At 44.3% G+C, this 22,962-nt stretch overlaps 1 protein-coding gene across 1 annotated transcript in view; it reads right to left on the bottom strand.

The window, feature by feature from the left end:
* Positions 1-22,962, bottom strand: part of SEC24A (SEC24 homolog A, COPII coat complex component) — a 122,386-nt gene that overhangs the window by 62,005 nt on the left and 37,419 nt on the right. Inside the window, exon 4 of the mRNA XM_069763851.1 lies at positions 13-87. Coding sequence (XP_069619952.1) covers positions 13-87 — 75 coding nt within the window. The remainder of the gene's footprint in view (positions 1-12; positions 88-22,962) is intronic.

Genomic DNA, 22,962 nt, shown 5'->3' with positions numbered 1-22,962 from the left:
GCGGCCACGTACCCATGAATCCACCACCTTCTATAGTGTCGTAGCTGTTCTGGACAGGAGTGCCGGCACTCGGAGGTTGGGCAGCGCCTGACAAAATACAAGAGCAAACATTTAATACAAAGAATGGTATACTTCACAAGCAAGAAATGTTCCCTCTATACAAAGCCTATATTCACAACTGGGGTTAAAGTGCAGCCAAAAACTGCATCAAAACCACGTGTGAAAAATACAAATAATAATGCTGGCGGCCTCACTGTCATTTATCACCATTTTGTGACGAGCAATATTTTATTTTTTTTACTGGCAAAACATAAAATAACATTTTTCACATGTTAAAAACCTGGAGCCGATTACCGAACTGGAAAACCACGTAAAGCCACATGCAGATATTCAGACACAAAATGGCTGCCAACTGCTACATGAGACTAATACACAATCCATGGGAAATGGAGACTACACCTACACAGCAGCCAATGGCCATTACACCTCTTACACGGTGGGCCATGGGACTCAAGACCCCATACAAACACATTCAGGCTCATTCAAGCATCAATCATTTTTCACACATGCAGAAACAGTTGAGATCCGTCAGCATTTTTGATCAGAAAGTCAGAGATTGGCGTCAGTGACCACTCGGATTTTATTCTCACCAGTTTTTCCCATCAGTCTGTGGAAAACAAGCAGCCCACAAGCACACAGATGGCAGATTTTTTGGAGGACCCCATAACCCTGCATTGGCGAGTTTTTTTTCAGCACTACAGTGATTTTCAACTATGTTATAGATGCAGTAATATGGAATACATAGAAGGGGTATGGTCATCTCTAATGGCATGTTATCGGCATATGCAGTCACTTAAAGGGAGTCTGCCGGCACCTACTGCATCGCCACACAGTGCACCCTCGGCATGGAGGGGCAGTTCTGTGCACACTCACCCATTTGTTTTCCATCTGATTCTGCCCTTCTATGGCTCCTCTCAAGTCAGAACTGTCAATCAAGGAAGCCTACATATGCTTGGCTTGAACAGTCATTTTGTGCTGACAGTTCCTTTAAAGGGATTGTCCCATGAACAAAAAACATTTCAATCAATAGATCTTAGAATTAAAATAATTCTGTCTTGTGTGTATTCTCTGTGATCCAGTGCTGTCCTGTCTGTATCCTCTCTTTTCCTTCTCCTGCCCAGGAGCTGTGATCCAGTGCTGTCCTGTCTGTATCCTCTCTTTTCCTTCTCCTGCCCAGGAGCTGTGATCCAGTGCTGTAATGTCTGTATCGTCTCTTTTCCTTCTCCTGCCCAGGAGCTGTGATCCTCTGCTGTAATGTCTGTATCCTCCCTTTTCCTTCTCCTGCCCAGGAGCTGTGATCCCCTGCTGTCCTGTCTGTATCCTCCCTTTTCCTTCTCCTGCCCAGGAGCTGTGATCCTCTGCTGTAATGTCTGTATCCTCCCTTTTCCTTCTCCTGCCCAGGAGCTGTGATCCCCTGCTGTCCCGTCTGTATCCTCTCTTTTCCTTCTCCTGCCCAGGAGCTGTGATCCTCTGCTGTAATGTCTGTATCGTCTCTTTTCCTTCTCCTGCCCAGGAGCTGTGATCCCCTGCTGTCCTGTCTGTATCCTCTCTTTTCCTTCTCCTGCCCAGGAGCTGTGATCCTCTGCTGTAATGTCTGTATCCTCTATTTTCCTTCTCCTGCCCAGGAGCTGTGATCCCCTGCTGTAATGTCTGTATCCTCTCTTTTCCTTCTCCTGCCCTGGAGCTGTGATCCTCTGCTGTAATGTCTGTGTCCTCTCTTTTCCTTCTCCTGCCCAGGAGCTGTGATCCAGTGCTGTAATGTCTGTATCCTCTCTTTTCCTTCTCCTGCCCAGGAGCTGTGATCCCCTGCTCTCCTGTCTGTATCCTCTCTTTTCCTTCTCCTGCCCAGGAGCTGTGATCCAGTGCTGGAATATCTATGTCCTCTCTCTTGCTTTCCCCCTGCCCTAGAGCTGTGATCCAGTGCTGGAATATCTGTATCCTCTCTTTTTCTCCCCTCCCACGGCCAGGAGATGTGGTATGATCAGGCCATGTCCCTGTATGGTCAGATACAATGTTTTGATCGCCTCTTATTGCAATGTTGTGGCGACCAAAACAAATATAATTTGGGCGTTTTCACTTTTAAGTTGTTTACAGTTTGGCTTATTTACTTTATATTTTGATAACTCAGGCGATTCTGAACACAGCGATACCTAACGTGTATTTTTTTTTATTTTTTATTGTTTTATTTTGAATAGGGCAAAAAAAGGGGTTATTTGAACTTGCTTTTTTAAAAAAATGTTTTTTTAATTTACTTTAGACTAGTTTTAATACTTTTTACTTGAAGCTGCAATCTTCAGCACTTCTATGTGTAGAAAACATGTTGATCTATGAAAGCTGGCGTTCATTAGGAGGTTCCCTTGGGTCTGCTGCAGACTCTCGGCTGTCAGGACAAGTCATCGGCGCCCCGAGATCACATGACAGGGGCACCAATGAACGTGTCTTATGACGCACATCCAGTTTGCGCAAGTTAAAACGAAGCTGTCACCAGGTTTGGCCAATATGAGATACGGCCACCACCTATCAGGGCTGTGGAGTTGGAGTTGGTATAAAATGGACTGACTCCGACTCCTAGAAGATATAATAAATTGGGTACAGCAGTACAATGCAGGATGTGCTGTAAATGTGTTTATAATAATTTGGGAAAGTTATGAAATGTCCTATAAATGTCTGTTCTGTTCCTGATCTCAGGATCTCGGCTATTAGTGGAGATGAATCTGTGCTGCACCTTATGTACATGCTCAGTAGTGATCAGTACTGTGGAGTCGGACCCATGGAGTCTGAGTTAGAGCCGGAAGCCAGGGAAATTGGGGAGTCAGAGTCCGTGGTTTGGCTTGCAGACGCCACAGCCCTGGCTGATATATAGCATTCTATAATGATGTATATCTGTCCACAACCCGACCTGTAAAAGAAGAGAGAGTGTTTATTATACACACTTGCTGGGTGGGCCGGTTCAAGGTGCAACGCTGGTCTTGGTCCGGCACCTCATATCTTCTTACGATGTCCTCCTTCTTGCTTTGTGTGCATGATGCGTCAGCCACAGTGTCTCCCCGGCACCGCGCTCCTGCGCAGACATGCTTCTTTGCCCTGTTGAGGGAAGAGCAAAGCACTGCAGTGCACAGGCACCAGGAAAGGTCAAAGAGCCCTGGCACCTGCGCACTGCAGTACTTTGCTCTGCCCTCAACAGGACAGAGAAGTACGCCTGCGCAGGAGCACAATGCACGGGGATGAATCATCCACACGAAGCAAGAAGGAGGACGGCGATTTTAAGAAGGTGAGAGGGATTATAGAATGCTGTATATAAACCCTGAAAGGTGGTGGCCATATCTCATATCGGCTAAACCTGGTGAAAGGTTCCCTTTAAGTGCTACTGTCATAGATTTACAGAGGCATTTAACATGTTAACAGCAGTAGATGGATTACAATTCCACCCACAACTGTTTGAGCCACATGCCAGGCGATCAAATCAGTTGTCATGAGCCGGGAAAGATGCGGGCTCAGTGCCGGAGCACGCATCAAAGGCAAAAAGACTACTTGGACTTGCCTATACGTCCAAGGTCGTAAAGGGGTTAACATCTATGATCTATGTGACAATCTGCCTGAAGAGCTATTTTTAAGTTAAAGGGGCATTACCAGTGTGATATGTAATGACTGACATTTTGCCCTCATACACTCACAGCTGTGCAGGGTAATCAGTACTAGCCCAGAACTTTGTCGCTCTACAAAAAGATTTGCAGATTGTCCTTTCATGATGCCTGTGAGATAGAAGCTGAAGCACCAAGTGTGGCAGAAGAGTAGTGCAGCAGAGCTGACAGCACAGAGGCAACTACAAAAATTCTTGTTGTATTTGTAATGAGACAAAGTTCAACTCTGCTGTACTGGGTTTGCTAGGTTGGAGTCACACTAGCGTATAGCATCTGATGTGATATGCTAATGGCCCCCTGCTCCTGCTCTGCTGAGACCGTGAGCAGAGTCATGCTACTGTGCTCCGTTCCTCTTGCATGAGATGATCGGAGCACAGCTGCGGAGGAGACAGTCATTTCTCCATCCCCTCTGCTACCAGCGAGAATTGCCCTGCACTTGGGTGATATCCGAGTGCATGAGAACAAATCGCAGATCTGAGCAGGCCCATAGTATAACACGGGGCCGAGAGCTATGAGAGGTTTTATCGCAAAGCACGCGGCTGTGCAACTCTGGCCTTATAAATCAGTCACAGCTATGAGCAGCGTTAACAGCACTATGAGAGGACAAGTGCTGCAAATATTTGCAATGAGACAAACTTATCTTCTGCTGTACTTGGTCAGTTCTGATGCATGATGTTAAGGGTACCGTCACACAGTGGCAGTTTGGTCGCTAGGACGGCACGATCCGTGACGTTCCAGCGATATCCTTACGATCTCACTGTGTCTGACACGCTACTGCGATCAGGGACCCCGCTGAGAATCGTACGTCGTAGCAGATCGTTTGAAACTTTATTTCGTCGCTGGATCTCCCGCTGACATCACTGAATCGGCGAGTGTGACGCCGATTCAGCGATGTCTTCACTGGTAACCAGGGTAAACATCGGGTTACTAAGCTCAGGGCCGCGCTTAGTGACCCGATATTTACCCTGGTTACCAGTGTAAATGTAAAAAAAAAAAAAAAAAAAAAAACACTACATACTTACATTCCCGGTGTCTGGTCATGTCCCTCGCTTTCAGCTTCCCGCACTGACTGGTGAGCGCCGGCCAGCCGTAAGGTACAGCGGTGACGTCACCGCTCTGCTTTCCGGCGCTCACTGTCAGTGCAGAGAAGCACAGCGCCGAGGGACGCGACAGGAATGTAAGTATGTAGTGTTTGTTTTTTTTTACGTTTACGCTGGTAACCAGGGTAAACATCGGGTTACTAAGCGCGGCCCTTAGCTTAGTAACCCGATGTTTACCCTGGTTACCCGGGGACTTCGTCGTCGTATCGCTGCAGCGTCGTTTTAGTGTGATGGTACCCTAACTCTGCTGTACTTTGATGGTTCTGATCTCACTGCAAAGCTGTGTGTGTATGAGTGCAAAGTGTCAGCCATTATATAACACACTGGTAATTGCCCCCTTTACTTTAAAATTAGCTCTTGGGGCAGCTTTTCATACAGATCAGGGCCTGCCCATAGATCTGAACAGCTCATTTACAATGATAAAAACCAAAGATTAATCTGGAATAAGACCTCAGATATCAAGGTATCATTTTATCAGCTTCTTATGACCTAGATGCCCATATAGACGACTTAGGAGGGTTGATCCTACTGACAGATTCCCTTTAAGGAACAGCATATCCTAATCATTACTTCTTGTGATGGGAATACTCCTTAAATATTCTGTAACGTTATGTCTTTGTAGGATTGTAGACATGCTGTAAGATTTCTCATATTGTCATACGCATTGCCAGACTACAGAGGCCTTGCACTGCCGGACTGGATTGCAATGTGACAAGTGAAATGGCTTACCAAGCTCCACAGTGACTAAAGCTCAGAAATCTAACATGTACGGTCTTGTGAATTTGGGGTGGATTTTAAAAACTTCATGATGTAATTTTTACAATCTGTGCACATATCTTAGAAAAAGGTCAAAGTCTGTATACATACAGTGTAACACACCAGCAAAACAAACAAACAAAAAAAATATACAGTATATATCTCTACTTTACGACAAGTAACCTAAACAATGTGGCAATAGGTGCCAGGAGCCGCACCAGCAGGGTCTCAGGCTCTCGGAGCACATCATTACACGCACCCGGTGGGTACAAGCCTAATTATAGCGCCTGCATAGAGTTTCTGGAGTAGATTTCTGTTCTCCAGAGAAGTGACCTTCCCGGGGGATAAGCTGGAGTAAATATCAGCACAGCAAAATACAGCTTCTGAAACCTACCGCAACTCAAGATCATGACGAAAATACACCCCTTAACTACAATACTACACACAGAACTGTCTAGTAATGAGCAATAATGAAAATATCTACAAATACTTTAGAAACATGTTATTTTCTGTAAGCAGTTATAGTTCTGCCCTGTAAATTACTAACAAATGGAAATCAATGGTCAAATTATCCAAGAAAAACACGTTTCGCCACTAAGAGCTTCGTCAAGGTGCCTGTGCGCCATCCATAACGTTTGGCCGTTCACTGTATATCTATATACTGTGCAATGTGTGATGTATTAAGGCTATGTTCACATCTGCGTTGTGTGATGTTGCGTCGGAGACGCAACGCACAGCGCAAACAAAAACGCAACAAAACGCACGCTAAAACGCAGCGTTTTGCGACGCATGCGTCCTTTTTTGCCGAAATCTGGACGCAAAAAAAAATGCAACTTGCTGCGTTTTCTGCGCCCAACACTTGCGGCAAAATAAAAAAACGCATGCGTCGCAAAACGCAGCACAACGCATGTCCATGCGCCCCCGACGCATAGGGGTGCATGACGCTTGCGTCGCCGCTGCTGTGCCCGACGCAACAACGCAAAACGCTAATGTGAACGTAGCCTTAGGCATTCTAAATACTGTCTATCTCATGTACACCACCATAGAATGGTGCTATATAAATAATAAAATGCCATTTCTCTAGTTATTGTATATGATACAGTCATTTCCTTTTATACTACACGTTACTCTAATTTAGGCATTTCGTGTTGGACATGTAACTGCTTTAGAGAGGATTTTCTTAAATTCTAGGTATATGGATTCATGTTGCTTTATGACCTCTTTATATTTCTGAGCTTTACTGGAGACATCACTCGGTTACGCTCCTCTATGTTCCTTTTGTGCACCTTTCCACCATCTCTATCCATATATGATACATTGATATTCATTGGAGGCATACCTTTATGGGGGACTTACAGTCTCCATTTCAGGAATGCATCTTCCAATTAATCTATTTTACACATCATTTCTGATTGGTTTACAGTTTTTAGCAGGACTTTCTTGCCACATACGGTATGTATACTGATGAATTGCGTAATAAACCTTAACATTTATAACTGTCGAGCTTCTGCCTCTCCTTGATTCTACCTTACTATCCGAGTCATTTTTCTCATCTGTCTTTCTAAGGATAATACCATACTTAATTAGTGGAGATTTTTCATGCGTTGTTAGGTAAAGTAGTGTCTGCAGGTAACCATGAAGCACAGTGGGGGGTCCTTCAAGTTTGAGGCTGCATTTCAGTAAATGGAGTTAGGGTTTTGCTCAAAATTAATAGTGTCCTCAACGCTGAGAAATACAGGCAGGTAGTCATCCATCATGAAATGCCACCAAGGAGGCGTCTGATTGGCACTGTATATTTGGGGTTGATGTCCTGCTACAACATACACTTGGAGCCAATGTCATTAGGAACTAGATCTTGCAAATTGTGGAAGAGCGCCTGGAAGAGCACCTGGGAGAGCGCCAGGGAGAGAGCCAGGGAGAGCGCCAGGGAGAGAGCCTGGGAGAGCGCCTGCTTTAATACTATTTTGAAGACAAATGGTGGTCCCACCAAGTACATAATACTGAATTGCCTTAACAAACAAGGTGTTACTGTTAACACATATTTCTGAAAGAATTCTTACTTTGCATAAGTTTGAGGCAAAGGTGGAAGAGCTGTAAACTGCTGTAGGTTAACCCTTTAAATCGAAACCTGCACATCCAGACATGGTGTGACCGCAGCTCCATCCAATGTGCCGTTGTATCTCAATTTCTTTTTTGTAACTGAGATATTGACTGTCCTGAGAATCTTTTTCTATTTGGTCCAGCTATACAGAAAACATCTCTAACATGCATTAATAGAAATAGATTTACTTAAGACGTCTCCAGGGAGAGGTGCGGCTTCGTTATGGTGTGAAGCAATTAGAAGTCTATTAGCAGGGCACATATGGCGTCTTGCCGCGGTCTACCTTCAGCCTCATGGCACTATGATATTGGAGATGATGTGCCTGAGATTCTACATAAAGAAATTTACAGCCCGTATGCCCTTGTGCCGTGCACCAGGATATTCTACATACACCATTTATTCTAAGATTCACTAGTGATAGAACAATCCTATAAGGGAACACCACTGCAATAAAACAATAAAACCAGTTATCCCCAAATGGAAACATGACCATGGCCTTTTTCCAGAAGAAGATTTGCTTACATATCTAAGTAAAGGAGAATGTGTAAATTCACCATTGAGGAACTGACCAGCCACTTATAAACTCTCAGAAAGATGAAAAACTTAACACCTTTGTGATCCGCTGCTGATGTTGTTACAATGCATACAGGGACCCACTGTAGTGTCTGATCATGGACATCGTGTAACGACTGAAGTCAATCATTGGCCATCACAGGGACCAACATGCCACTGGTGTAGTCAGTGATTGTCTGCAGCGTTCTCCTGTCTACACACCAAGCAGGAAGCGCAAAGGCCAGTAGGGGTCCCAAGAAGTGCTGGAACGGGAACCCCTTTAAACATTGCACATTCTGAGATCTATAATGTAGACCCACACAGTAGACACCCTACTTCCAGGCCAGAGCAAACGTGGAACCAGATGCATCTGCTTTACACCAACTTAAAAAAGGAGAACATTTCACATAAAATTCAAGATTCATTTTCACGTATAATATTTCTCTGGTAATAGAAACCTGTGGATATTTGCTGGAACTATTTCTTGGAAAACAGAAAAAAAAAAAAACCTATCACAGCAAACGCACGTCAGAACTGGTTATTCCTGTTGGCCTTTTGCATGTTGAAAGCTCTAATACTGGCATATGATTTGAAGCTTCTAGAAGGATTGCATAAGATCGGCCTTCTTCACTGTGTGTATTTCTGCATTTCCCAGGTGCATTACTCAATCACAGTTCCATCTTGCATGGCTTATATTCAGCAGATAGGGCCGCTGTTCAGTGCCCTGCAACCCTCCGAGGCAGCCAGGCAAGTGGAGAGAAGGGCTCAGCGCTAAAAGTCAGCTACACCCGGGAGAGCACAGCACACTAAGCAGTAGGAGACGAGTGACTGTCCTCTGCAGGAATGTATTTAAGATACAGTTACCATAAAACTGGGCCTAAGAAAGGGAATCAATAATACAGGAACAATACTAATCATATCTGGACATCACATGCAATGCATCAGGTCCTATATTACAGAGATATACCCAGGGCAGCCCAGCACATGCCAGGAGGACACCATCAGTACACACTGGGTGTCTGGGGTTCTAGGACTTGTGTTGGGAGCTTTCTGTACATATCGAAATAAAGGGGCGCAAACCGTGCCCTACACCTGGGTATGGAGACGTGTAAGGGGACACTGCTACCAAAACTACAAATAAAAATGGTCAACCTACATGAAACTTTAGTTATGCAACCTTTCACTAACCGTTTAGCAGCTTACTTTTGCGAGGTTACTCTATTGGGGGTGGGGAGAGGATCGTTGAGGGAATTTATTAGGCTGCGTTCACATATTGTGACAACATTGGGGCTTTTGAAAACACCCCAGGAAAGGGAGTAAAAAAAAAAAAAGATGCACTGGCCAAAATACCCCAAGGGAATGTTCCCCATGACACTTTAAAAGGTTGGGTGGTCTGAGGAGCTCAGAGGAAACTTCCTCTTCATGTTCAGTTTGTCCAAAGGCAGCGACTGAGACCACAGCACGGATTGGACGCTGTTGTCACGTGTTATTCCACCGCATCACAGCCCCGTGACCGCGAGTGCCGACACCGTGGGAATACAGCTGGGGAGGCGAGTTTAGGCTTGATCATGTTATTGGGGTATAACATTTAGTTTAAGAAGGGGTTGTCCTAGTATTGTTTAAAAGGGGTTGGCCACAGGTTGTAATATAACAAAACAGCTAAAAAGCCAAGGGGGTGAATTCTTTCCAAAGGCACCATAAATGCATGCATGTTTGCTTATACTGGGGAGAAAGGAGTATACTTTAGACTTTCTACATAAAAGTATTCAACTATTATTCTATACAGCGGGTGAAATAAGTATTGAACATGTTACATATTTTCTAAGTAACTATATCCGTAAAGGTGCTATCGACATAAAATTCTCACCAGATGTCGTTAACAACCCATCCAATCCACACAAAGAAACCAAACCATAGATGTCGATAAATGAAGTTCTGCGTAATGAAGAGAAATGGCGCAGGGAAAAGTATTGAACATGCTTACTGAAATTGGTGATGACAGCTTCAAAAAACACCTCCTGTATGGAGAAACTAGTCGCATGCATTGCTCAGGTGTGATTTTGCCCCATTCTTCCACACAAAACTCTTCAAAAGACGGGTTACAAATTCTGTATTTTTTAAAATCCTTTTATGTTGAAAATCTAAAGTGATTGAAGGCTCCTGGACATCTACCTAATGAAACACAATAGCAGCTAACGGACCAGTAACAAGAAAAGCTTTATCTGCATAAACATCAGGGAAAAACAGCACATAGAAACTAAGACAAAGGTAATGTGCTATTCAGTACATAACAGTCTGAAATTTCCCACACAAGAAAACGTGATCATCATCATACAAGGTCACTTCTTACCTATCACCGGAGGATCTCTTTCCAGATTAATGGCGAGAACCTATGTACAGCACGCAGACATGTTGCTTTACAGATTATGGGAGGGGAAGCTTAAAACTGGAGCGATAAAAACCACACTGTGCAACTCTAGGGGCCTAGCAAGTCTTCAGGGAACACTTAGGGCTGAACTTCTAAGGAAGGGACCAAGGGATTTCACATGTCAGCTAGTGTATGGCTGCCTCACAGCAAGTCAGCTGTCACACTGGATTCACTGTGCTTAAAGTGAACGGCACCGTGGAGGTATCAGGTCCAATACATGACCAGTTGTCATACCCAAGGATCAATAAGGCTTATGTGGGATGCCTGAAAACAGATGGAAATACACAATGGAGTGTCTTTGTACCAAAAAAGGGAGAAAGTGCAGCAAAAATGCAATAATCAGCTTAGATGACATATTTTGGAGACAATATAAAATAATAAAGCACAGCTTTAAGACCATGTTCCCACATGGCGCAAAACACAGACATTTCCTTCATAGGTACCAAGGCCAGCATGACACATGCACACAATGCATCTAGTTAAGCCGTATTGCTGAAGGTTTTTCCTCCACATGTGCGCATGTACAACCTACAGCAGATTCCATTACCAGGCAATGGATGACACCTTGCAAATCTCATTCACGTGTTAAAAATTTGTTTTCTTGTGAAAAATTGAGCAGTCTCTGCATTTTCAGTGTGAATTCTAAAACTTTGCTGCAGATTCACCTCCAATACGGAACAAGACCGGCAGCAGACCTCACCGACACCAGACTTGGAAGAAGACGAAACGCCGCCGGTCACTAGTGAGAAGAGATGAGACGTCGTCAAGTATTGTGGGTGGACGACAAGTCTCCATGGACTACTCAGCATAAAACCATTTATAATTTACCCACAACCTAGGTGCATCTCTTATTGTGAGAGCCATGGGGGCACAGAACCAAGCCAAGCATAAAGGAATCCATACAAGGAGCACGGAAAGTCAACAAGCCAAGCCTTTTAAATCTTTCTACATGCATCATCTGTTGGGGGAAATCAGGAAGCCCCTTTCTACATAGGACAGCCCACCAGTCCCATAAAAAGAAAAAAAAAAAAAAACACAATTATGTAACAGAAGAAAATTGTGGATTGAAAGAAAATACACATTTTGTGCGCTACTCTCTGGATGGTCAGCTTTGCAGAAGTCACTGAAGACATCTTTATTTCCAGTGATGTAGCAGTGAGCGGGTTTGCTTGGCCCCAAGGGGCAGCGCCTGCGCAGTGACATCCATCTCGCTAGCGTCATTAGGAGCTGACTGCGCAGGTGCCACTACCGCTGATCAAACAAACCAGGTAAGAACAGCTCAGAGGGAAGACTGGCCTGTCAGTCAATGAGTGGAGGCCGGTAGCGGGCCAATCAGAGCTAATGAGGGGAGTGTGTCCCAATGGACTTGAAAATAACATTTCAAAAATAGATTTCTTAAAAATGCTACAACAAAATACACCAAGAAGGTATGGGCATAATGAGCATTAAAGAAGCTTTACCGCCACACCTTTAGTCAGGGGTCAAATATCCTGCCGACAGGTCCTCTTTAAGAAGGTGTTGGCCAGTAGTGCACAGCCCGTTCAAGGATAACGATCCAAATTAAAAGGGGCTTTTCAGTTCTAAACTAGAATTCTGTGAGTCTGCAGCGGTGACATCATTGACAAGTGACCTCTGCAGCCGATCACTGGGCTCAGCAGTCATGCCACAGTAAACAATTAGTGTGAAGTATAAAGGGCAAGCTGAAGCGTTATGGGGCAAGTAATGATAGTGCATACATAAGAGCACAGCGTAGGAGGCTGCCCATTATAAGGAATTTATTTATATTTCTTAGAGTAATCCAAAGCGCCTTTTGTATAATTCCTAAAGAAAGTATTCGTCTTCTGCATTTTCGGGACCAACTGAATGCAGTGACCATAGCCAAATGTGGCTAAATAAAGCCCTCTATTGCAAGTCAATTGTAAAGCTGGTTTCACACATCCATGTATTACAGTCCAAGTTCAGACAAGCAGTGGGCCTGTGTGAAGATAGTCCATACACCACAGTAAATACAAAGCAGCAGCTGACAGCACTTCAAAAATAGAATTATTCTTACCGTTAATTCGGTTTCTAGAAGCCTTCCACGACAGCCACAGGAGGTTGTCTCCATACCCTAATGGGGGACAGGAAGCACAAGAGGTTAAAAACCCCTCCCACCTCCCATTAACCAGTGACTTACAACTGAACCCATAGCACCAGTTACCTTTAGGTTCTCAGAACAAATATCCAAGAACATCGGGAGGGAATTAATGCTGTCGTGGAAGGCTTCTAGAAACCGAATTAACGGTAAGAATAATTCTATTTTCTCTAGCAGCCTTCCACGACAGCCACAGGAGGAATGCCAACCAATTCTGTATTTAGGGAGGGACCACAGCCTGAAGAACCTTTCGGCCAAAGGCAAGATCCCAGTTGGACCAGTAGATCAATCTATAATGCTTAGTAAATGTGTGTAGAGAAGACCATGTTGCAGCCCTGCAAATCTGCTCTGTTGAAGCACCAGCCCTTTCAGCCCAGGAGACGGAAGTAGATCTGGTGGAATGAGCCTTTAGGCCCGCAGGAATCGCAATATTCTGAGCTAGGTATGCTTCAGTAATGGCCTTCTTTATCCAGTTGGCAATGGTACTCTTCGCTACCTTCTTGCCCTTGTTTCGGCCAGATAGATGAACGAAGAGATTTTTGTCGATTCTGAAGGATTTAGTTTGTTCCAAGTAGTATAGCACTATACGCCGTACATCCAATGTATGAAATCTGTGTACTTCCGGATTTGAAGGATTGTGACAGAACGATGGGAGGACTATATCCTGTGATCGATGAAATTCTGACACTACTTTCGGAAGAAAACATGGATCTGGTCGGAACACAATGGAATCATCTTTTATGGTAAGATAAGGTTCTTTAATTGAAAGGGCTTGTATTTCCCCGACTCGTCTTGCAGTAGAAATTGCAACTAAAAAGGCAGTCTTGTAGGACAGAAGCTGAGAGGAACAAGATGATAATGGCTCAAATGGAGGAGCCATAAGACCCTTTAGAACTATGTTTAAGTCCCATGATGGTACAAAGATTTGTTTTCTTGGACAATGTCTTGATGCTGAGACCATAAACTGTTTTATCCAACGGTGACCTGCAAGGTCTTGGTCGAAGACAGAACTCAAAGCTGACACTTGGACCTTTAAGGTACTTGGCTTCAGTCCCAACTCCAATCCTTTTTGTAGATATTTGTGAGATATTAGGATGGAAAGGGTCAGGATTATGAGGATGACACCACAAGGAGAATCTCTTCCAAATTTTGCTATATATAGCATTGGTGACAGGTTTTCTAAATTTCTGTAAAGTAGAGATTACGGACTCTGAAAGACTTTTAGCTCTTAGTACCTGGGCTTCAATAGCCAGGCTGCCAGCTTGAATTTTTTGCGGTTCCGGATGATAAAAGGGGCCCTGGCAGAGTAGATCCTCTGATGTTTGAAGAAAGACTGGACCATCCACCTTAAGTTCTCTGATGAGGTGATACCAGCTCCTCTTTGGCCATGCCGGAGCTACTAGGATAGTCGGGACCTGATCGTCTCGGATCTTCCTGAGGGTCTTTGCAAGCAAAGGTATTGGAGGAAACACGTACGCTAGATGGAACCTCCATGTATGAGCAAAGGCGTCTACTCCTTGAGACCGGTCTTTGGGGTCTAGAGTGAAAGTTCTCGACCTGTGCATTCTGGCTTGACGATAGAAGATCTATGTCGGGGAGTCCCCACCTGTCTGTCAACATTCTGAAAATGTCTGTCTTCAGGCTCCATTCTCCTGGATGTAAATCGTGACGACTTAGGAGATCCGCATGAATGTTTACTGACCTTTGAGATGTATTGATGATAGTGAGAGATGTTTCTCTGCCCAGCAAAAAATTCTGTTTGATATTGCTCTCAAATGGTTGAACTTCGGACTCCCCTGGTGTTTTAGATGCGCTACAGTCGTCATATTGTCTGAGTAGACTCTGACATGTTGACCTATGATGAGACTTGCTGGCTGCCAGAAGGGCCTTCTCCACTGCCATCAATTCTCTGAAGTTGGAGGAATTGGAGCTTTCTTTCCGATTCCAGTGACCCTGGAATGCCTGGAATGGGATTTGCGAAACCACTGCTCCCCAACCTTTTTGACTGGCATCTGTTGTCACCGTTACCAGCGGATCTTGTATCCAAGTCCACTCCTTTTAGCAGGTTTGATTGGATCGCCCACCAGGTTAACGAGGCCTTTACCTTCCCTGGAGTGTAGACTCTTCTGTTCAGGAAATTTGGATTTCCGTTCCAATTTCCTAGGAAGTGTGCCTGCAGAACTCTTGAGTGGCTTTGAGCCCACTGGACTGATTGTATACAGGCCGTCATCGACCCCAGAAGAGACATTGCAGTCCGCAGAGTCAGAGACCGTTGTTTCTTGAAGTCTAGGACCTTGGATATCAGGTTCCTCTGGTGTTCCTCTGGTAGAAAAGATTTTTGATTTTCCGAGTCCAGAAGGACTCCGAGGAATTTTATCACCTTTGAAAGTAATAGTTGAGACTTCTTTAGATTGGGTATCCAACTCAAAAGCTGCAAGATGTTCAGAGTTTTGGAAATTCTCTGATTGAGAATTTCGGCGGAAGGACCAATTATTAAAAGGTCGTCCAAGTACGGCACTATAGCGACATCTTGGTTCCTGATATGAGCTACCGCTTCCGCCATGACTCTGGAAAAAACCCTTGGGGCCGAGGAGATCCCGAAGGGGAGAACGTTGTACTGGAAATGTAAGATTTTTTGATTGAATCGGACCGCAAATCTTAGGTATTTCCTGTGGCGAGGATGCATTGGAATATGGAAATAGGCATCCTTGAGGTCTATTGTTGCCATATAGGAATGAGGAGCTATCAGAGGGATGGCTGTTTTTACGGACTCCATTTTGAACTTGCGGTAAGTAATGTGTTTGTTGAGAGCTTTTAGATTTATTATGATCCAAGCCTGCCCGGAAGGCTTTTTTACCATGAAGATACGGGAATAGTGTCCCTTCCCTTGCTCGTTTATCGGGACCACAGAAATAGCTCTCGAGTCTAGTAAGTCCTGTATTCCTGCCATCATCAGTTTTTGAGTCTCCCGAGATGACGGGGAGGTGACTCTTAAGATCCTGGGAGGAGGCGCATCGAACTCTATCAGAAGACCCACCACCCAAGGGCTGTTGGAGATATTCTGCCAACTGTGAACAAAGTTCGAAAGCCTCCCCCCCACCGGATCATTGTTTTTCTTGTTGTGTTTGTTGGGGAATAAGGATGTTTTTAGGTTTCCCCTTGGCATAACTCCACCTCCCAGATTTCCCTTTTCCTTTACCCTGGGAGGGCTGGGGCTGGGAGGGTCGAAAAAAACGCTTCCTGGGAGGTCTTTGTTCAGGAAGAGTTTTCTTTCTGTCCGTGGCTTTTTCCAGTATGTCATCTAATGAGGGCCCAAACACAGTCACCCTTAAAAGGAATGGAACAAAGCTTTATCTTTGAAGTGACATCCCCACTCCACATTTTTAGCCAGAGAGCTCTTCTGGCTGAATTTGTCTGGACTAGAGATCTGGCGGCCACACGGATGGATTCTAGTGAGGCGTCTGCAAGGAACCCAGTTGCTCGATGCAAAATAGGCAAGGAGTCCAATACTTCTTCTCTGGGGGTACCCTGAGAGATGTGGTTTTCTAGCTCTTCTATCCAGCGGAAGAGAGAGCGGGCCACACAGGTGGATGCAATGTTGAATCTGAGGGCCGAGGTAGAAGTTTCCCAGGATTTTTTGAGAAGGCTCTCAATCTTCCTATCTAAGGGGTCCTTTAACTGGGAAGAATCCTCAAACGGCAGAGCCGTCTTCTTAGCCACTCCTGCCACCTGAACATCTATTTTGGGGATGCTCCATTTGATTGAATCCTCATCTAGAGGAAACCGATGTTTAAAGTCTGAAGGAGTGGATAGCCGTTTCTCAGGCAGTTCCCACTCATTATTGATCATGTCTATGATGCTTTTATGTACGGGAAACCCAGGTTGTTTATCAGTATGTATACCGAATAATTTGTCTTGTATAGACTGAGGAACTGGTTCCTCTTTTAGCCCCATGGTATTCCTCACTGCAGACACCAATTCCTCAATGTATTCAGAGGAGAAAAGAGATTTTCTAATTTCTGCAGATTTATGGGGTAACACATCTTCCCATTTGACTGAAGATGACGTATAAGACTCTTCAGACTCTGACCCGGAATATTCCTGGATTTTCCTCTTTTTGGGAAGTGATGGACCAGGTGAGGACGGTGGTGGTGGAGGGGGGGCGAATGTGGCTAAAGAGGTTTGGACCTCTTGCCTAACCAGGGAGCGAATTTCTTCAATTAAAGAAGGGTGTTCCGCCCGGACTACTTTATCCGTACAAGGTTGGCACAACTTTTTCTCCCAATCTAAGGGCATTTTCACATTACAGGTAGCGCATTTGCGTTTAGTAACGGTTCTAGGGCCAGGCTTGACTCCCTGAAATGAGAGAGGAAGCGGTGTAAGAAGGTATATTTAAAACTACCTTAAAACGGGACCCATCTCTGCCGCACTTACTGGGGCTTGAGGAGCGCTGGGCTCTGCAGCTGCAGGGCAAGACGAATCCATGCTTTACAGCAGGCTTACCTGAGACGTCTTCGCAGCTTATATAGGAAATAAGACTGCACCAGCGCATGGCACTGAGCCGCCCCTCCCCCTCCCCGGTCCCTAGCAGGCGTGGGAGGGTGCAGCGTGCCTCACACGCCGTTCAGTAGTCCATACGCTGGACAGGATATCGCTCCTATGCAGGAGCGCCGACCCGGAAGTAGAAACACCACGTGACTTCCGGGTCGCCGAACAGCGTGCACAGGAGGGGGAGACGCTGGAGAGCTCAGGGAGGCCTCCAGGAAGGGCTCACCGGTCCGCTTTACCCCGCAAGGGGAGCGCAGGAGGACTGGGAATGCGGTCCCGAATCCAGAAGAAACAGGGAGCACAACGGAGGAGGAAGCCCCAGGGCCCGACCACCAATGCCCGTCACAAGAAAAAAAATGAAAGGTACAATGCAGACCCGGCCACGCAGCGCACCAGGAACCTCTCCATGCCCCATGGGGAACAGGAAAGACACTGGTTAATGGGAGGTGCTTTTAAACTCTTGTGCTTCCTGTCCCCCATTAGGGTATGGAGACAACCTCCTGTGGCTGTCGTGGAAGGCTGCTAGAGAAAATACGGATGCATGTTCAGAGTCCAATGAACCCAATTGGAAAATACATACCAAAAATGAAAGAACAGCATCCAGTCCAGGTGACTTTTTTTTTTTTTTTCACCTGGACTGGATGCTGTTCTTTCATTTTTCGTCCATACATCACAGTCTGCTCTCTGACTGTGATACGTGGATGTGTGAAACCTGCCTAAGGGGGAATAACACGACCATGTCAGGCCCCATGACCCAACACAAACCACGTCAGGCCCCATGACCCAACACGACCACGTCAGGCCCCATGACCCAACACGACCACGTCAGGCCCCATGACCCAACACGACCACGTCAGGCCCCATGACCCAACATGACCACGTCAGGCCCTATGAAGCAGCTCTCTCCCCACAGTACAGCCATGATGGAGATATGTGAAAAGGCCTCATGGAGCTGTCAACCACTCATCTAATGGCCTTCAAGCTATAACGCATTTAATTCATATATGACAACCCATGAGCGAGGGCCGTAAACTATGCGTATGCAGAATGTTAAAATGAGACAAATGGATCATTTCATTAGTAATATTTTGGAGACTTGGTCATAAAATGGCTTGTTTTGTTTTCGGGAAGAGATGCATTTCTCAGAGGAGGTCATTCCATTTCAAGTGAACCAATACAATTTTCCTCTACTTTTAGTTCTTTTGAGATTTTTTTTTCTCTGGTAGTGTAGAGAACGTTAAAGTGAAGAAAGAAAAAATCTCACACTTTTTTTTTTTTTTTATTCATTTTCAAAGGTTTTTTTTTTTTTTTTTTTTTTTTAAAGTGAAATTCTGAGTTGCATGTCTTTACGTTTCCCTCACAACTCAGGCAGGAACAAAAATAAAGAAAAGGGTACAGAAGGGTACAGGCTTCCACCCAATATGTCTCAATTGTGCAATGTCTCCCCCCGCCCCCACGTACAATGAGTGCAGCGTCCAGTCCTCTGTGATAAATAAGAAGCCAGCAGCAGAGCGGTGTCACTATGTTCATCTTTTATTATAGAACTTGCTGATTTCACTGCTGTACTATTCTTTTTAAAAACTTGAAAAAAGACGTCTAGTGACGCAATAAAAAAAAAACAAAAAACTTGTTACATGCATATTTAAAAAGTTGTTAAAGCGTTTGATTCTTTAACATTAGGTATTAAATATATGATTAGGATGAGACTGCATTTAAAAAAAAAAAATAATAATAATAACTTCCGAAATATGATCCTATGGAGATCCCAACTTAAATCCCTGAATAAGGCTGTGTACACGTTCAAGAATTCATGCAGAAAATTCCTGTGAAAATCCGGACATTTCTGCCAGATTTCCGCATGAAATCCGCATGCGTTTTTTGCGCGGTTTTGACGCGGTTTTTGCGCATTTTTCCCGAACATTTCCCAATGCATTAGACAAAAAACGCAAAATTAATGAGAAGGTTCATTATTTTTCCGCAATGCGTTTTTCATGCGGAAAAACGCACGTCATGTGCACAGGAGTTGCGGATTTCATTAAAAATGATAGGATGCTTAATGTATGCAGATTATTTGCGGTTTTATAGCGTTTTTATAGTGCAAAAACGCTAAAAAAACGCAAATAATCTGCAACGTGTGCACATAGCCTTAATGTGACAAAGAACACAAGTAACATACGTTTTCCCAAAATCGCACATAAAAATTTAGAATTTCACTCCTCAAACAAAAATGTCAGTCTTGTGACACATCAAATTAACCCCTTAAGCCCCGAGGGTGGTTTGCACGTTAATGACCGGGCCAATTTTTACATTTCTGACCACTGTCCCTTTATGAGGTTACAACTCGAACGCTTCACCGGATCCCGGTGATTCTGACATTGTTTTCTGGAGACATTGTACTTCATGATCGTGATAAAATTTCTTTGATATTAACTGCGTTTGTGAAAAAAAAAAAAATATGGAAATTTGGCAAAAATTTCACAATTTTCCAACTTTGGATTTTTATGCCCTTAAATCACAGAGATATGTCACACAAAATACTTAATAAGTAACATTTCCCACATGTCTACTTTACATCAGCACAATTTTGGAAACTTTTTTTTTTTTTGTTAAGGTACCGTCACACTAGACGATATCGCTAGCGATCCGTGACGTTGCAGCGTCCTCGCTAGCGATATCGTCCAGTGTGACAGGCAGCAACGATCAGGCCCCTGCTGTGATATCGCTGGTCGGGGAAGAAAGGCCAAGACTTTGTTTCGTCGCTGGATCTCCCGCTGACATCGCTGAATCGGCGTGTGTGACGCCGATTCAGCGATGTCTTCGCTGGTAACCAGGGTAAACATCGGGTTACTAAGCGCAGGGCCGCGCTTAGTAACCCGATGTTTACCCTGGTTACCATCGTTAAAGTAAAAAAAACAACCACTACATACTTACCTACCGCTGTCTGTCCCCGGCGCTGTGCTTCTCTGCTCTGGCTGTGAGCACAGCGGCCGGAAAGCAGAGCGGTGACGTCACCGCTCTGCTTTCCGGCTGCCCGGCGCTCACAGCCAGAGCAGAGAAGCACAGCGCCGGGGGACAGACAGCGGTAGGCAAGTATGTAGTGGTTGTTTTTTTTACTTTAACGATGGTAACCAGGGTAAACATCGGGTTACTAAGCGTGGCCCTGCGCTTAGTAACCCGATGTTTACCCTGGTTACCGGGGACCTCGGGATTGTTGGTCGCTGGAGAGCTGTCTGTGTGACAGCTCTCCAGCGACCAAACAGCGACGCTGCAGCGATCCGGATCGTTGTCGGTATCGCTGCAGCGTCGCTTAGTGTGACGGTACCTTTAGGGAGTTATAAGGGTTAAAAGTTGACCAGCAATTTCTTATTTTTACAACACTATTTTTTTTTTTTTAGGGACCACATCACATTTGAAGTCATTTTGAGGGGTCTATATGATGGAAAATACCCAAGTGTGACACCAGTCTAAAAACTGCACCCCTCAAGGTGCTCAAAACCACATTCAAGAAGTTTATTAACCCTTCAGCTGTTTCACAGGAATTTTTGGAATGTTTAAAAAAAAATGAACATTTAATTTTTTTTCACAAAAAATTTATTTCAGCTCCAATTTGTTTGATTGTAACAGGGGAAATGGACCCCAAAAGTTGTTGAACAATTTGTCCTGAGTACACCGATACCCCATATGTGGGGGTAAACCACTGTTTGGGCGCAGGGCCCCAACCCTAACCCCAATACTAATGGGAAAATGGAAATAAATACATTTTTTTAATTTTTATATTTTTCCCCTAACTAAGAGGGTGATGAAGGGGGGTTTGATTTACTTTTATAGGGGGTTTTTTAGCGGATTTGTATGATTGGCAGCTGTCACACACTAAAAGATGCTTTTTATTATAAAAAATACTTTTTGCGTTACCACATTTTGAGAGCTATAATTTTTCCATATTTTTGGTCCACAGAGTCATGTGAGATCTTGTTTTTTGCGGGACGAGTTGACGTTTTTATTGATAACATTTTCGGGCACATGCCATTTTTTGATCGCTTTTTATTCTGATTTTTGTGAGGCAGTATGACCAAAAACGGTTCACGAATTTCTTTTTTTTTTTTTTTTTTTTTGTGGGGCGCAGCGATACTAAATATTTGTTTTTTTAGTTTAGATTAAGGAATGTATTTATGGGAACAATATATATATTTTTTTTTCCCACACACATCACACTATAGTGTCAGATCGCTGATTTGACACTTTGCAGAGCACTGTGTCAGATCAGCGATCTGACGTGCACTGCTCCTGGCTTACTAGTGCTTGCTCTGGGCAGGCTCTTGGTAAGCCACCTCCCTGCAGGACCCGGAAGTAGCCCCACGGCCATTTTGGATCCGAGGCCTGCAGGGAGGATACGCTCGGTACAAGGTGTGCACATCGCCTTGTACCGAGGGTCTCAGGGAAGCCCGCAGGGAGCCCCCTCCCTGCGCGATGCTTCCATATGCCCCCGATAAGCTGTGATCATGTTTGATCGCAGTGTGTCGGGGGCGGTCCGTGACCGCTCCTGGCACATAGTGCCGGATGTCAGCTCCGATAGTCAGCTGAGACCCGGCCGCGATCCCCCCGTGAGTGCGGCCGATCGCATATAACGTACTATCCCGTCACTGGGAATTAAGTCCCAGGTCACCTGGACAGGATAGTACGTCATATGGGATTAATTGGTTAAAGCCTGTACAATTCTGAACAAAATGGTGCCTTTCACATAAATCTAGCCGAGATATGGTAAATGTAAAAAAAAAAAAAACGACAAACCCAAAATTCAGGCTTTCAAAACTATTTAAAAAAAATAATGAAGATAAAATTCAAAACTTATTTTAAATTCACTAAAGTAGCACTTCAAAAAAAAAAACACCATTGAAAATAAGTATCCTAAGAGGTCACTAAAAAAAAAATAAAATAAATAAAAATCAGTTTGGATCACTTGAAAGCGATTGACCCTGGTATTGTCAACACTGCCACTGGTTGGTTTTTTTTTTTGCATAAAAATGTTACGCTCTTCACTGTGCTGCATAGACAAGGGGTGGAGATACCAAATTTACAGAGTTGTATTAATAGGATTTTTTTATTTTTATTACTTTTGCACAGTTAATACACTTTGTTTTGGGGTCTCCATATTCTGAGAGCCATAAGTCTCAATTTCCCATTAGTGGAGCTGTAGGAGGACCTGGATGTGACAAGATGTCATTTACAAAGCTGGCAAATTGTGGTATGTGACTCTATTACTTTTCATTAAAGCTTTGGGAGGTAAAAACGAACAAATGAAACAGCAATTCTATTTTTTGATCATTAATTTTAAACACCAACCAGAGCTTGGTACGATTGCCGTCATCTTTGTTCTGTGGTTCGCCAAGATCAACAATACCAAGGTTACACACTTTTTTTAATGTTCTGCTACTTTTGCAAAACAAATGGCTCAAAAAAGTAAATTGAATATTTAATAAACAAGGGCTTGTTTTTTTGCCGGACAAAAAGAGCCAGAATCTGATTGGCTGAGAGATATGGCACAAGCAGACTATTGTAAGGCACCCCGCGATCGCTCTGAAGGGTGCCAACGGGCTGACAAAGGGAGCGATCTTGTAGGAGCCTGGCTGTGTGTATCAGCTGAC

Source organism: Ranitomeya imitator, chromosome 4 (genome assembly GCF_032444005.1).
Source record: "Ranitomeya imitator isolate aRanImi1 chromosome 4, aRanImi1.pri, whole genome shotgun sequence".
Taxonomy (NCBI): domain Eukaryota; kingdom Metazoa; phylum Chordata; class Amphibia; order Anura; family Dendrobatidae; genus Ranitomeya; species Ranitomeya imitator.
This window is presented reverse-complemented; position numbering and strand designations above follow the sequence as displayed.